Source organism: Delphinus delphis, chromosome 2, assembly GCF_949987515.2.
Source record: "Delphinus delphis chromosome 2, mDelDel1.2, whole genome shotgun sequence".
Taxonomy (NCBI): Eukaryota; Metazoa; Chordata; class Mammalia; order Artiodactyla; family Delphinidae; genus Delphinus; species Delphinus delphis.
The window spans coordinates 2365471-2380768 of record NC_082684.1 but is presented as its reverse complement, the minus strand read 5'-3'; the positions used below and the strand labels follow the sequence as shown (position 1 = coordinate 2380768).

Below are 15298 nucleotides of genomic sequence, written 5' to 3'. Positions count from 1 at the left end.
TATCTGCATGCCCAGTTACTGACCAAAGCAAATGCAAACCACCTGGGAAAATCCCACCTTCATCCAGACCTTAAAAATACTCACAGGTCAGGCTTCCCTGGTGGCGCAGCGATTGAGAGTCTGCCTGCCGATGCAGGGGACACGGGTTCGTGCCCCGGTCTGGGAAGATCCCACATGCCGCGGAGCGGCTGGGCCCATGAGCCATGGCCGCTGAGCCTGCGCGTCCGGAGCCTGTGCTCCGCAACGGGAGAGGCCACAACAGTGAGAGGCCCGCGTACCGCAAAAACAAACAAACAAACAAAAACCTCACAGGTCAAGTTCCAAGGAAAATGAGAAGCTCATTGTCAAAAATCAAAGCACACAAAGATCATAAAACCATGACTTAAAGCCAGTAGAAGCGACATATGCAGAAACTGAAATTATTAGTTGCAGAATATGAAATGACTATGTTTAGTGTGTTTAAAGAAGTAAGAGAAGCTTAAAATATGACCAAAGAGTAACCAAGAAGAGGTGGAAAAGAACCAATTAAAACCTCTAAACTGAAAAATTTTTAATGACTGTTTAAATCCACTTTACTGTAGTTGACATATAATAAACTGTACATATCCAAAGTGCACAATTTGACACGTTCTGACAAACATGCACACCATGAAACTATCACCACAATGAAGAAAATGGACAAACCCATCACCCTTAAAACCTCCTTGTGCTCCTTTGTAATCCCTCCCTCCCACCTCCCGCCAACCCCTTCCAAGGTCCCAGGTGCACAGGCAACTGCTGATCTACTTTCTCTTACTAGAAATTAGTTTACGTTTTCTCGAATTTTATATAAATGGAACTATACAGTGTGTACTCTTTTGTCTGGCTTCTTTCTTACAGCGTAATGATTTGAGATCCATCCATGGTGCAGCATGCAGCAGTGGTTCATTCTTTTCTTTTTCAAAAAATTTATTTATTTATTTATTTTTGGCTGTGTTGTTGGGTCTTTGTTGCTGTGCGCAGGCTTTCTCTAGTTGCAGTGAGTGAGGGCTACTCTTTTGTTACAGTGCGCGGGCTTCTCATTGCGGTAGCTTCTCTTGTTGCGGAGCACGGGCTCTAGGCACACGGGCTTCAGTAGTCGTGGCACGTGGGCTCAGTAGTTGTGGCTCACAGGTTCTAGAGCACAGGTTCAGTAGTTGTGGTGCATGGGCTCAGTTGTTGTGGCTTGCAGGCTCTAGAGCGCAGGCTCAGTAGTTGTGGCTCACAGGTTCTAGAGCACAGGTTCAGTAGTTGTGGTGCATGGGCTCAGTTGTTGTGGCTTGCAGGCTCTAGAGCACAGGCTCAGTAGTTGTGGCACACGGGCTTAGCTGCTCCACGGCATGTGGGATCTTCCCAGACCAGGGCTTGAACCCATGTCCGCTGCATTGGCAGGCAGATTCTTAACCACTGCGCCACCAGGGAAGCCCGGTTCATTCTTTTTTATTGCTCAGGAATATTTCATTGTATGGATATAACAGTTTTTTTGTCCATTCACCTGTTAACAGACATTAGGGTTTTTCTAGATTTTTGGCTACCACAAATCAAACTGCTATAACATTCATGTACAAGTTTATATGGACATCTGCTTTCCTTTCTCGTGTAAATACTTAGAACTGCTGTATCGTATAACAGATTTATGTTCAAGTTTTAAAGAAACTGTCCAACTGTGTTCCAGACCACACCACTTAGATTCTCAGCAGCCGTGTGTGTCTCGCAGGCTCTCCACACCTCTGCCAGCACTTGCTATCACCAGTCTTTTTAGTTTTAGACATTCTGATGGATGCGTGGTAGTATCTCACTGTGGTTTTAATTTGTATTTTCCTAAAAACTAATGATGTGGAACATGTTTACACGTGCTTACTTGACATTCACATACCTTCTTTAGTGAAGCATCTATTCAAATATTCTGCCTGCTTCTTCTAAAACTGTTTTATTTTCTTAATGAGATTTGAGATTTCTTTTTATATTTTGAATATAGTTCCTTATTAGGTATAGTATTTGCAAGTATTTTCTCCCACACTGTGCCTTATCTTTTCATAACAAGTAACACTAAAAGCATATTATATGTACTAACATCCAAATAAACATAGTGAAAGACAGAATTCATTAACTGAAAAATGTATCTTAAGACATTATCCAGAACACAGTACAAAGAGACAAAGAAAGTGAAAATATAAAAGAGTAATTAAGGATAAAATGAAAGATATAACATGTCTAATCAAAGTTCCAGAGAAGAAAAAAGAAAGAATGTGGAAGAAGATATACCTGTAGAGATAACAGTAGAGAACTTTCCAGCTATGTTGATAGATGCCAATCCTCAGAATCAGTAAGTTCAACAAATCCCAACAGGAGAAATTAACAGAAATGTACACTTAGTTCTTCTGCTCAAAACACAGAATTATTTAATCCTAATTTCATTAAATCTCAAAACCACTATATGATAGTAAAGGGATTTTTGACATCAAATAATATAAAACCACAAAAACAGGAATGGAGACGACAAGAATGTTTGGAAGCTGGAGAGAGAATGGATGAGAAGTAACTGACCTAGTAGATCTGAGACAAACCTCAAGAGAGAAGAGGTGAAACTGGATGAAGAAACCAGTTATATCACAGAACCTTCAAAGGGCTCAGGAATTGGCAAAACTATGTACCTCTGGAAAGGGGGATGAAATGTAAGGCACCTAAAATAAAGCAAACTGAGTGAAAGATATTTAAGAAGCACTCAAATCCCTAGATCTCCTCCCCAACTCTATGATCTAGGTGACTGCCTCTCTCTTACCCTGGCGGAAGTCTAGAAGTTTATTCTCTAGACAATTGAAACGTTATCTGGCCTGGGAGATGACAGTCCCAGCTGAGTCCTGGGTACCATATGGAAAACAAGGAGACTAAGTGACCATATTAATAATAAATGCTTCCAGAAACAAACAAACACATATACAGTCGATTGATTTGACAAAGGTGCCAAGACAATTCAATGGGGAAAGGATAGTCTTTGCACCAAATGGTGCTGGGGTAATTGGATATTTACATGCAAAAGAATAAACTTGGCCCCCCTACTTCATACCATACACAAAAATTAACTCAAAATGGACCACAGACCTAAATATAAGAGCTACAACTATAAAGCTCTTAGAAGAAAATATGGGGGGTGGGGGTAGGATCAACTGGCCTTGGCAACTTAGTGGATGTAGAGGAAGAGAGCACAAACGGACTCAGATTTAGCCTGACTGGCTGAGAAAACAGCAAAGAAGTATAGATACTTTCAGGACACCTAAGTAAAATGCTTGCTTTCCTTCTGGGAGTCTGGAGTTTTGGTGCTTGCTAGACAGAGGCTGCCCACATGAGCAGCTCCCAATAAAACCCCAGGGCTCGGGGCTCTGACGAGCTTCCCCGGCAGACATTTCACACGTGTCATGATTAGCGGTTGGAAGAATTAAGTGCATTCTGTGTGACTCCACCGGGAGCAGACTCTTGGGAGCCTGGTTTCCTCAGATGTCACCCCGTGCCCCTCTTCCCTCTGTTGCTCTTGCTCTGTGTCCTCTGACTGGAGGAGGTTGCAGCCGTGAGCACAACCATAATGCTGAGCCCTGTGAGTCCTCCAAGCAAATCACCGACACCGGGGGTGGTCTTGGGACCCCTGATACAGGCATACACAATGAGAATAAATCAATTTGCCTTTATACCATAAAGTTAAACAAGATCTTCAAAGTTCTGTTGGAAAAGTAAGTTCCAAATACTTACGACAGTGTGTGCATATAACCTGGAGGTTCCCAAACTGGCAGGGCAACAGTCATATGGGGAGTCTTCCAGGCCCACCTCACACTTACTGAATCAAAAGTTCCGCCAATGGGATCTGGGCCTTTCTTTTTTTTTTAAATACATAAATTTATTTATTTATCTACTTTTGGCTGTGTTGGATCTTTGCTGCCGTGCGCGGGCTTCTCTAGTTGTGGCGAGTGGGGGCTACTCTTCATTGCGGTGCACGGGTTCTAGGTGCACGGGCTTCATCAGTTGTGGCACGTGGGCTGAGTAGTTGTGGCGCATGGGCCTAGTTGCTCCATGGCATGTGGAATCTTCATGGACCAGGGCTCGAACCCGTGTCTCCTGCATAGGTAGGCGGACTCTTAACCACTGCACCACCAGGGAGGCCCGTGGGCCTTTATTTCTTAGACAACCTGACTTCATGACCTGCAATTTTAGGAGAGCAGAACTTTCGCAGCCTCCTGCCTCAGCAGCTGCTAATGGGCATGAATCACACCAAATCAGCAGCCTGTCTTTCTCTTCCAACCCACAGGCTGCTGGATCTGTTCCTGGTTGCTGTAGCCCACAGACAGAAGGTTCACTGTGCCACCATTCTATATCCAGGATATACACAAAAACATTTTTGGAGAAGGACATTTTTAACATCTTATTAACTTTAAAAATGCACGTAGGGCTTCCCTGGTGGCGCAAGTGGTTGAGAGTCCGCCTGCCGGTGCAGGGGACATGGGTTCGTGCCCTGGTCCGGGAGGATCCCACATGCCGCGGAGTGGCTGGGCCCGTGAGCCGTGGCCGCTGGGCCTGCGCGTCCGGAGCCTGTGCTCCGCAACGGGAGAGGCCACAGCAGTGAGAGGCCCGCGTACCACCCAAAAAAAAAAAAAAAAAAAAAAAAAAAAATGCATGTAAAAGTGCTTTGTAGACAATAAAGTACTTCACAAAGGTAATATATTATTAGGCTGAAAAGGCAGGTGTGTGTGCCATAAAACACAGTAACATCTTAGATGTCATGCTTCTAGGCCAGAGTTATACCTCCTCGCTAGCTCTCTACCTTCCTCTAATTATAAGCTCATGTAAAGGCTACAAACACATTTTTTTTTTTTTTTGGCGGTACGCAGGCCTCTCACTGCTGTGGCCTCTCCCATTGCGGAGCACAGGCTCCAGACGCGCAGGCTCAGCGGCCATGGCTCACGGGCCCAGCTGCTCCGCGGCATGTGGGATCTTCCTGGACCGGGGCACGAACCCATGTCCCCTGCATTGGCAGGCGGACTCTCAACCACTGCGCCACCAGGGAAGCCCTACAAACACATTTTTAATTTTGGTTTCAGGTTTCAGTTTTGTTGCTCTTGAAATGTAAACATCATTTCCATGTTAACAAGAAACAACTTCATCCTGGAAAAGATCACAGACCCATCACATCAAAACATCAAAACTCACCTTATTACATTATTGGAAGGGAATCCTTTCCTCCTGAGTCCCTTCCCTTTATCATATACACACATACCCCGCCTCAATACACAAAGCCTACTCAATGTATTTACTTCACCTTCCCTAAAGCTCAGGTCAGGAAATCTTAGAACTCAAAAGGATCTTCAAAATTCTGTTGTACAGGTAAGTTCTGAATGCTTCCGACAGTGGGTACATGTAACCTGGAGGTTCCCAAACCTGGTAGGGCAACAGAGTCATATAGGGAGTTTTCCAGGCCCATTCCAAACTTACTGAATCAAAAGTTCTGCCAGTGGGGCCTGGGCCTTTATTTCTTATGACTTTCTGAAGCACATATGCCTGACGGAACCCCACAAAGGCTCTAGATTTGGAGTGGACAAGTATATCAGAAGGCAGGAATAAGAAGAGGATTTGTGGAATGATCTTTAGAAATTGAAGGGTAAGGAAGGAGAATCCTTAATCTTGACATTAGGAATAGTTCTCCTTAAGTGGCACAAGGATTAGTACATTGGAACTAAAAAGAAGAAAATATAATCTAGTATACCATTTAGCTCTGCAGTGGCTAATATCTGAAAAATCTAAAATAATAAACACCATTAAATAGTTTTCAACTTTATAACCAATGTATAAACAAAGTATAAAGTCTTAACTATACTTAGATAAAAGTACACAAATATTATCAACATTGACAACATAAAAGTACAGCTGAGGGCTTCCCTGGTGGCGCAGTGGTTAAGAATCCGTCTGCCAATGCAGGGGACATGGGTTCGATGCCTGGCCTGGAAAGATCCCACATGCCGTGGAGCAACTAAGCCCGTGCACCACAACTACTGAGCCTGCTCTCTAGAGCCCGCGAGCCACAACTACTGAGCCCACGTGCCACAACTACTGAAGCCTGCACGCCTAGAGCCCATGCTCCGCAACAAGAGAAGCCACCACAATGAGAAGCCCGCGCACTGCAACAAAGAGTAGCCCCCACTTGCTGCAACTAGAGAAAGCCCGCGCACAGCAACAAAGACCCAACACAGCCAAAAATAAATAAATTAAAAAAAAAAAAAAGGGCCTCCCTGGTGGCGCAGTGGTTGGGAGTCTGCCTACCAATGCAGGGGACACGGGTCCGGGAGGATCCCACATGCCGCGGAGCGGCTGGGCCTGTGAGCCATGGCCGCTGGGCCTGCGCGTCCAGAGCCTGTGCTCCGCAACGGGAGAGGCCACAGCAGTGAGAGGCCCACGTACCGCAAAAAAAAAAAAAAAAAAAAAAAAAAAAGAAAAGTACAGCTGAAAAAGCTGGAAGGTAGGACAGGAGGGAAGGGGAGACGGAGAAAAGGGAGGGGGTGCTAATACTCTCATCTTACAAGAAGGGAGGTCCAGAGACATGGTTTAAAGTTTATCATACAAAGAAATAGAGACTTAAGTATATCATTTAAAGTCACAATGGTAGCCAATAAAAGAAAGAAAATCGGAAATCAATAATAGCGAGTTGGAAAGTACAGAGGCAAAGTAACTTGCTCAGACTTAGCTTGTTAGAAAGTTCTGAAGCCGTGTCTGAGCGTGGGCCCTCCGCACTCCAGGCTGGTGCTTTTTCCAGTGTATAGCTGTGCCAAGCATATGCCAGGGGGTGACCCGCCCAAGGCTACACACCTAGTTAGTGGCAGAGCCAGAAAAAGAAACTAATTCTCCAGCCTGAAAATTATTTGGAAAACTTATTACTAAAACTTCCAGAAAAGACCATGGTGAAAATTTCTCATTCTTCCTTCTCTCATTCATTCACCCTCATTCATTCATTTCTGCTCATTCTTTTAACATGTATTTCTTAAAAAGAACCCTTTAGGACTTCCCTGGTGGCGCAGTGGATAAGACTCAGTGCTCCCAATGCAGGGGGCCAGGTTCAATCCCTGGTCAGGAAACTAGATTCCACACGCATGCCACAGCTAAGGAGCCCATGTGCCACAACAAAGGAGCCTGCAAGTCACAAAGGAGCCCACCTGCTGCAACGAAGACCCGATGCAACCAGATAAAATAAATAAATATTGAAAAAAGAAGAAAAAAGAACGCTTCTACTTAGACAAAATTCCTCACCTGTATCAATGTTAGGCCTATGCTCCAACTCTACACCATATGATAAAGGAAGTTCTCTTTCCTGGAGGCACCTATGAAGACTTCAACCCACCAGCCACTTTGTCTTTTAAGACCTGACAGAAGGATCAAGACATCAACACTGAAGATACAAAGCAAGTCTGCCTGTCCATCTCTTAGTCTAGAGGCTAGACCATTTGCTTCCTGGAGACAGGCCATTGTCACGAGCACAGAGGCACACATGCAGCTGCTGCTCCAGGACATGCTGTGGGCGGCAACATGTAACGGGCATGGAGAGCACTGCTCTGCTTGAGACCATCCAGTGCATGGGCCATGGTATGGGCTGATAAAACCATTACCACTCAAGTGACTGCCACTTTATAACTTCATAAAAATGTTTGAAATATTCAACAGAAATGACAACTTCTGTGAAAATAAAGGGCAACCTCAGGAAAATGGAGTTGGGAAGCCACAATGGGGAGCGCTCACACACATACCACTAGACACTGGTGCAGATCCCAACAGGAAGAGATGTACTGTGCATCCCCAGAGGAAGTAACACCATTCTACTGCCACCAGCAGCAGGAAGAACAATCTCCTCTTTGCCTGACAACAATTCAGCCAATGTAAAGCCACCATACTTCAAACTCCCAGGTTCCTCCAACAGACTTTTTGTTGACAGCGGCCCCTCCCAACTTCCCCTTCTCCTCTAAAAAAGAGTTTCCTTTTGCTTTAGAGGACTGGGATGTGGTTGTCCAGAGCTGCGGGTCCTGAATTGCAATTCTTCACTGTTCCCAAATAAACTTGTTTTGCTGGTAAAATAATTGGCTGTTTTATTGTTTTCGGTTAGCACTACCCCAAAATTAATTCTTTAAAAATAAATTATAACCCCAATTCATTAGTACCTATAAAAAGCAATTAAAATTTTTCAATTTAATTCACTATTACTTACCCCATTTTCAGTGCGTTTTTCTCCAGGTACATTTATTACATTTCTCTGAGTTCTTTGCTCTTGGGTCTGATGGCCACCTAGAGAAATGAAGGCCAAACTTACTAAAAGACATACTAGAAAAGCGATATTTTATCATTTCTTCACTTATTCAAATATTTATTGAACACAAGCATAAAATACCAGGCTGGACAACTCAAAAATTAGTACAGTTGAAAAAATGTCTTATAATCAACCTGTATACATAAAGTTGTTTAAATGAAAATTTTTTCTAATATTCTATTTCAGAATTTTGAAATTGCTTTATATCAAAAAGTTTCTAACACTTAGAAAATGGTCAAGATGGTAAATTTTACGTTTATGTGTGTGTGTGTGTGTGTGTGTGTGTGTATATTTTTTAGAATTAACTTTTACTTTTATTTCTCTTTTTCTTGACCTCATCAATTTTATTCTAAAGTTCTTTCTCATTTCGAAGAGATTCATATTCCAATGCCATGTTATCTTGTTCAGGATCACAAAATAATATGGGAATCTTACAATCTGTTTTACAAAATAGCGAAACTCTTGTCGTTGAACTGAATTAGCACAAATACGTGTGTGATCAATGCCATTCACAAACTTAGATACCAAAGCTTATTAAGCCTTCTTTTAAAAGGAACAATATTTGAAGAATTCCTAAAGAAAATAGAGATGATATTCCATGTCATCATACACAACAGGAACCCAAAGATGCTATACACCGTGTTCCCCTAACTCTCCCAGACCCTCACTACTTAGAAGGCTGGCTGCTCCCTCTTCAAACTCACAGTGGAGGATCAGCCTCCCTTCTTGCCCTGCAAGAAAAGCTGCTGGACGTGGGCCTGGAAGGAGCCTGGCTGCTGCTCTGGCTCAGGGCCCCTCTTCCTCAATGCTCACAGCCTCTGCAGACAGGGATGGGAAGGACCTGGGATCCCATCGATGGACCCTGAGCAGATACTCCAGGACCTGCCACTTGCTGGTCTCCATGTTGGCCCCGGGGACCCCACAGGAACTCGTAGTGGGCCGGGTTGCTGTGGGGCACCTGCTGGTACTCCAGGTAGCCCTCCTGCACCCACACTTTGGTGAGCAGCTCCCTGGGCTCCCCATAGATGCAGTGCTGCTTCCTGCATACACCCCCATGACGCTCAGTGCTTCCCAGACCTCCTCCTCAGAGGCACATTCACCCTGCAGGAGGATCACGGCCAGAAGCATCACCAGGAGGCCAACCTTGGACATGCTCTGCGCATCGATCAACATGGCATCCCAGGTGAGGCCCAGGGTGGGGACCAGGACATAGGTGTGCTTGCTGGGGTCCACCTCCTTCACGTCCATGCCACAGACAGCTGCATGCACTCGCAGGCATGGCTGAAGACCACGGGGAAGTGGTCCCAATGGTCCCGGAGGATCATACTCAGCAACTCCGCCTTGGAGGTCAGCTCCTTGGCGCGATACTTGAGGAGCAGGAACCCCACCAGGTCAGCCATCAGCACACCAAGTGCCTCCTGGGACAAGGACTCGGCCTGGGTTGGGGGGCGGGCACGGACTGGGGAGGAGGAGGAGGAGGGGGATGCAGCCTCCTCCCCCTCAGTCCCGAACAGCTGCACCTCCACTGGGCCCTGGGCCTGGACTGGGGCCTGAAGGTCTGCCTCAGGCTTGCAGAGCTCACTCATCTGGACCAGGGGCCTGATGACTGGGATCGGGCCGCCGACAGGAGTGTGGGCAGGGGTGACAGATGGGGACCATGGGCAGGTCTTCTTCTGAGGGGTGCTCTCGGGCCTCACAGGGGCACCCCTCCTGGGCGGCCTGTCCCCTGCCAACCTCACCTTGACTCCTGGCACTGCCTGGGCCTCCTCTGCTCTGTGACCTGAGGACACGGTCCTCAGACCTGGGCCTTCGCCTTCCGGTTCCTGGAGCCCTCTTGGGTCCTGGATGAAATGCTGGCTGGAACAGGCTACCTCCCGGTCAGCTCTGAGCCTCCGACCAGCTGCACCCCGTGCAGAGAGTGACTCTGTGCCCCAGACTGGAGGCTGGGTGGGAGCTGCAGCACCCCTGACCGCAGGGGAGGGTCCAAGAAGAAGCACACCTTCCAGTGGTGCCTCTTTGCTCACAGCCAGACTTCAGAGTTTCTTCTCTGTTGTTTTACCACAATTAATTGTTATTAAAAATTAAAGCTTGGACTTCCCTGGTGGCACAGTGGTTACAAATCCAGCTGCCAATGCAGGGGACACGGGTTCGAGCCCTGGTCCGGGAAGATCCCACATGCGGCGGAGCAACTAAGCCCGTGCGCCACAGCTACTGGGCCTGCGCTCTAGAGTCCGCGAGCCCCAACTACTGAGCCCGCGTGCCACAACTACTGAAGCCCATGTGCCTAGAGCCCGTGCTCCGCAACAAGAGAAGCCACTGCAATGAGAAGCCTGTGCACTGCAACGAAGAGTAGCCCCTGCTCGCCGCAACTAGAGAAAGCCTGTGCACAGCAACGAAGACCCTACGCAGCCAAAAATAAATAAATAAATTTATTAAAAAAAAAATCTTACTCTTCTTATGTATAAAGCAAAGCTACTGGGTACATAAACAGATATACAGTACATCTGATGGGGGAAGACAGGGGCAAGTAAGAATACTATATCCAGTAAAGGGCCTTTAGGGAGGTGATAATGAAAAATGAGGTTAAACAAATGGGAATGACAGAGTATGCCACTGAACACAGTCGAATATACAATAGCCATTTCATCACAGCTATTATATTTCCTATTAGCAGAAATTACGCATACACACATCCTAGACTACAGCATCTATCAGTTTACAGGGTAAATTAAATTCTTAGTTATTAGTACTTTTAAGAAATAAGGTACTCGGGTTAATTTAATATTCTATCATTGCTGCCTCTTGCAAACAGCAAGCCATCAAATTAGAATACTATAGAACACACAACATTGGAATTATATCAAGTGCCACTTAATCTTTGATGGTAAAGAAGAAACTTGATGGTCTTGCATTCTGGAGTCAGAAAGTAATAGTAAGAGCTGACACTTAGTGAGCACTGCGCCAGGACGCCTCATTAACTGCCACCACAAGCCAATGCACCCGCACGTAAGGAAACGGAGCCACAGGGATGGAAGTCACGTGCCCAAGGTCCAAACTGAGTAAGCAGCAGGGCCGGTGCTGAACCCAGGAGGCCTCGCTCCAAACTCCATCACACCAGCCCCCGGATTCTAGCTTACACTCTGCACATGACCTGCACCGAGTTACTTTACACATTAAGCTTCTGTTCCCCCAGGTATACAAGGTGATTGAAGGAAATGTCCTCCACACTCTCCTCTAGCTTCCATATAGAGAATTCCTACTGTTTTAAGTCAGGGTTGTCCTTTACTTCTTGTTATATCTTATAGTTCTACAGGCAATAAATACTCAAATGTAACTCCTTTTAAACAATATATATCACTGACAACTGGCTTGTCCTCAGCTCTGTGGGGAGCAGAGAGGAAACATGAGTCTTGGATCTTCACCTCTGGCTGCTTAGAATATAAGCTGGAGGGCTTCCCTGGTGGCGCAGTGGTTGAGAGTCCGCCTGCCGATGCAGGGGACACAGGTTCGTTCCCCAGTCCGGGAAGATCCCACATGCCGCGGAGCGGCTGGGCCTGTGAGCCATGGCCGCTGAGCCTGCACGTCCGGAGCCTGTGCTCCACAACGGGAGAGGCCACAACAGTGAGAGGCCCGGGTACCGCAAAAAAAAAAAAAAAAAAAAGCTGGAGGAGAAGTTCAGTGAACAGAAATAAAACGGAACACAGCACCCAATGAGAGCTGTTCTACCTGCCACCTTTCTTCTTGAGCTCTGAGAGAGAGGCAGAACATGCAGAAGCACAGGCAGAGGAAAAAGGGAAGAGGGTGGAGCATCACAGCTGGAGGAAGATGGAATTCTGAGTTAGGGCACGACAGGGAATGAATATGCAACTAAGAATATGGTGGAAGAGAGAAAGAAGAGACAGTGAGGTTGAGGAGATGAGCAGGGTCCCATTACAAATGCCATCAAAGCTAAGCTGAGGAGTATTAAATAGGGAAGCAGGGAGTTTGCTGAAAGTCGTGAAAAGTGATGAGAGTCGTGTGATGAATTTGGTTCTTCCAATCCTGACCAATCCTCCATACCAGCCCGGGTCGAGAAAGGTGTACTCCCTGGCACCACTCCCCTCGGAGCCTCCTTCATCCTGGTCTCCTGCCTTCAGTGCAGCAGCTCTCTACTCTCCCCTCCAGGTCCGACTCCCTCTTCAAGGCCCTCGTCTCGAGCCCCATCCCCCTGGGACGCATTGTCTCCCTAACCTCAAACAGCTCAGCATCCAGCTCTTCCACTGTCTCAGGTGTACTTGCCACGTCAGCACAACGAGACTGAGCAGCATCCGGTGTGACAATGAAGGTCAACTGGAAGGTCAGTGCTGTCCCATTCCTTGTAACTCTAGACAGTTCTCTCAAGTATCCCTAACGCTTCCAGACTTTACAGAGTGAGAACAATATAAGACCTTCCCCCCATTCCACCATCCTGGGACAGTAAGGGTTATGTACCTATATTATAATGATTAAAGTAAAATATAAAACTTCTCATTTAACTATAGGGTATAAATATTTGGAGCACTCAGGTAGAGAGTTAAAGTAAGTTCTTAGCACTAGAACAGCACTTTAACTGCCAGCTAGTCTAATCCTCCTCAGGAGGAGTCCGTCCAGAGAGGCAGGGCCCTTTTCTAAGGTAGAAATGGATGAAGAGCTAGGCCTGGAGTCTTGGTCTCCTGACTCCAGATGGCCAGCACCCAGTGGAATAAAAACGAGAAGTAGGGCTTCCCTGGTGGTGCAGTGGTTGGGGGTCCGCCTCCCGACGCAGGGGACGCGGGTTCGTGCCCCGGTCCGGGAGGATCCCACGTGCCATGGAGCAGCTGGGCCCATGAGCCATGGCCGCTGAGCCTGCGCATCCGGAGCCTGTGCTCTGTGGTGGGAGAGGCCACAACAGTGAGAGGCCCGCGTACCGCAAAAAAAAAAAACAAACAAAAAAAACAGAAGTAATGATGCATTGTGAAAAACAGCATGATATTTACAGCTATGGGAAGATGATTTTAAAGCAGACAGTAGCTCATCCTAGGGGCAAAATATCCTTTAATTAAAAATACAGGGACTTCCTTGGTGGTCCAGGGGTAAAGAATCCGCCTTCTAATGCAAGGGACGCAGGTTCGATCCCTGGTCAAGGAACTAAGATCCCACACACCATGGGGCAACTAAGCCCACGCGCCACAACTACTGAGCTTGCGCACCTCAACGAGAGAGCCCGCATGCCACAAACTACAGAGCCCATGCGCCCTGGAGCCCGTGCACCACAACCAGACACAGAAAAACCTGCATACCACTAGAGAGAAGCCCGCGCACTACAACGAGGAACCCATGCGCTGCAACAAAGACCTGAAGTAGCCAAAAAAATAAATAGGTATTAAAAAAAAATACAGCTAGGGACTACCCTGGCGGTCCAGTGCTTAAGACTCTGTGCTTCCAATGCAGAAGACGTGGGTTCAATCCCTGGTCGGGGAACTCAGATCCCATAAGCCATGTGGCTCAGCAAAAAATAAATAAAGAGGGATAACTTGTAATAAAGGAATCTTCTTTTTACAAAAGGATGTCCTTTCATTGTTTTTTTTTAAATACCAGAAGTAATCCATAATCACCGTTAAATAACAAAGGTTTCTTTCTTAACTGTACAGTGTATATGCTTTCCAAAAAAAAGATTCCCTTATTTTAAATTTTAATTAAAAAATAAGTAGTTTATGGGAAATTGGTATTGACATATACACACTGCTATATATAAAACAGATAACTAATAAGGATCTACTGTACAGCACAGGGAACTCTACTCAGTACTCTGTAATGGCCTATTTGAGAAAAGAATCTAAAAAAGAGTGGATATATGTATATGTATAATAGATTCATTTTGCTGTATACCTGAAACTAACACAACATTGTAAATGTACTATACTCCAATAAAATTTTTTTTAAAAAGTAGTATATTCCTATCATTCAAAATTCAAAAGGAAACAGGCTTCTCTGGTGGTGCAGTGGTTGAGAATCTGCCTGCCAATGCAGGGGACATGGGTTCGAGCCCTGGTCCAGGAAGGTCCCACATGCCGCAGAGCAACTAGGCCCGTGCACCACGACTACTAAGCCTGCGCTCTACAGCCCACGAGCCACAACTATTGAGCCTGCACACCACAACTACTGAAGTCCGCGTGCCTAGAGCCCATGCTGTGCAACAAGAGAAGCCACCTCAATGAGAAGCCCGCGGGCCACAACGAAGACCCACACAGCCAAAAATAAATAAAATAAATTTTTTTTAAAAATTCAAAAGGAACCAAAAGATATAAATGACCAATTTTCCCTCCCTCCTTCCCCTACCCAGCAGCCTTCCCCCCAGGCTAGCCATGTTGCCAGTTTCTTACTTATCGTTCCAAAGGTATTTCATACACACAAGCCAACACAGAATACGTCATTACTCTTTCATCTCTGTTACACAGGAGGCAGCATGTGTGTACACTGTGCTTATTCAAGTGACAAGTGCAGGAAGTGGTTTGGGACAGGGCACAGAGCAGATGTACTCCGGTTTCTTCAGCCGACGCCCCTGGAGGCATTGAAGGCTGCTCCTACCAGCAGTGCCCATGACTTACACTATGTATATGTCATTTTGTATGTGTGCAGACACAGCTTTAGGATAAATTCTCAAAAGTGAGATTGCTGGGTGAAAGGTTTCATGCTTTTGTAAGCTTAACAGATACCACCAAACTGCCCTCTACAGAAGCTGCCAGCAATGTGGAAGTCTGCCTGTTTTTCAGCATTCTTGCCAACACTGTGTTATTAAATGTTCTAATCTTGGCCACGTGACAGGTGAACTACAGTATCTCAGTGTTTTTCCTACATTTCTTTTATTAGGAGTAAGGCTGAACTTCTTTGCATATATTTCTGGGTCATGAATATTTCCTTTTCTGTGAACATCGGGTTTGTATATTTTGT

At 46.0% G+C, this 15298-nt stretch overlaps 1 protein-coding gene and 1 pseudogene across 2 annotated transcripts in view; both read right to left on the bottom strand.

The window, feature by feature from the left end:
• Window positions 1–15298, bottom strand: part of PPP1R13B (protein phosphatase 1 regulatory subunit 13B) — a 74225-nt gene that overhangs the window by 21985 nt on the left and 36942 nt on the right. For both annotated transcript variants that reach the window (XM_060003841.1, XM_060003842.1), the window contains exon 4: window positions 8252–8328. In XM_060003841.1, the coding sequence (XP_059859824.1) occupies window positions 8252–8328 (77 nt within the window). The remainder of the gene's footprint in view (window positions 1–8251; window positions 8329–15298) is intronic.
• On the bottom strand, window positions 9097–10168 carry LOC132419956 (melanoma-associated antigen 10-like; annotated as a pseudogene).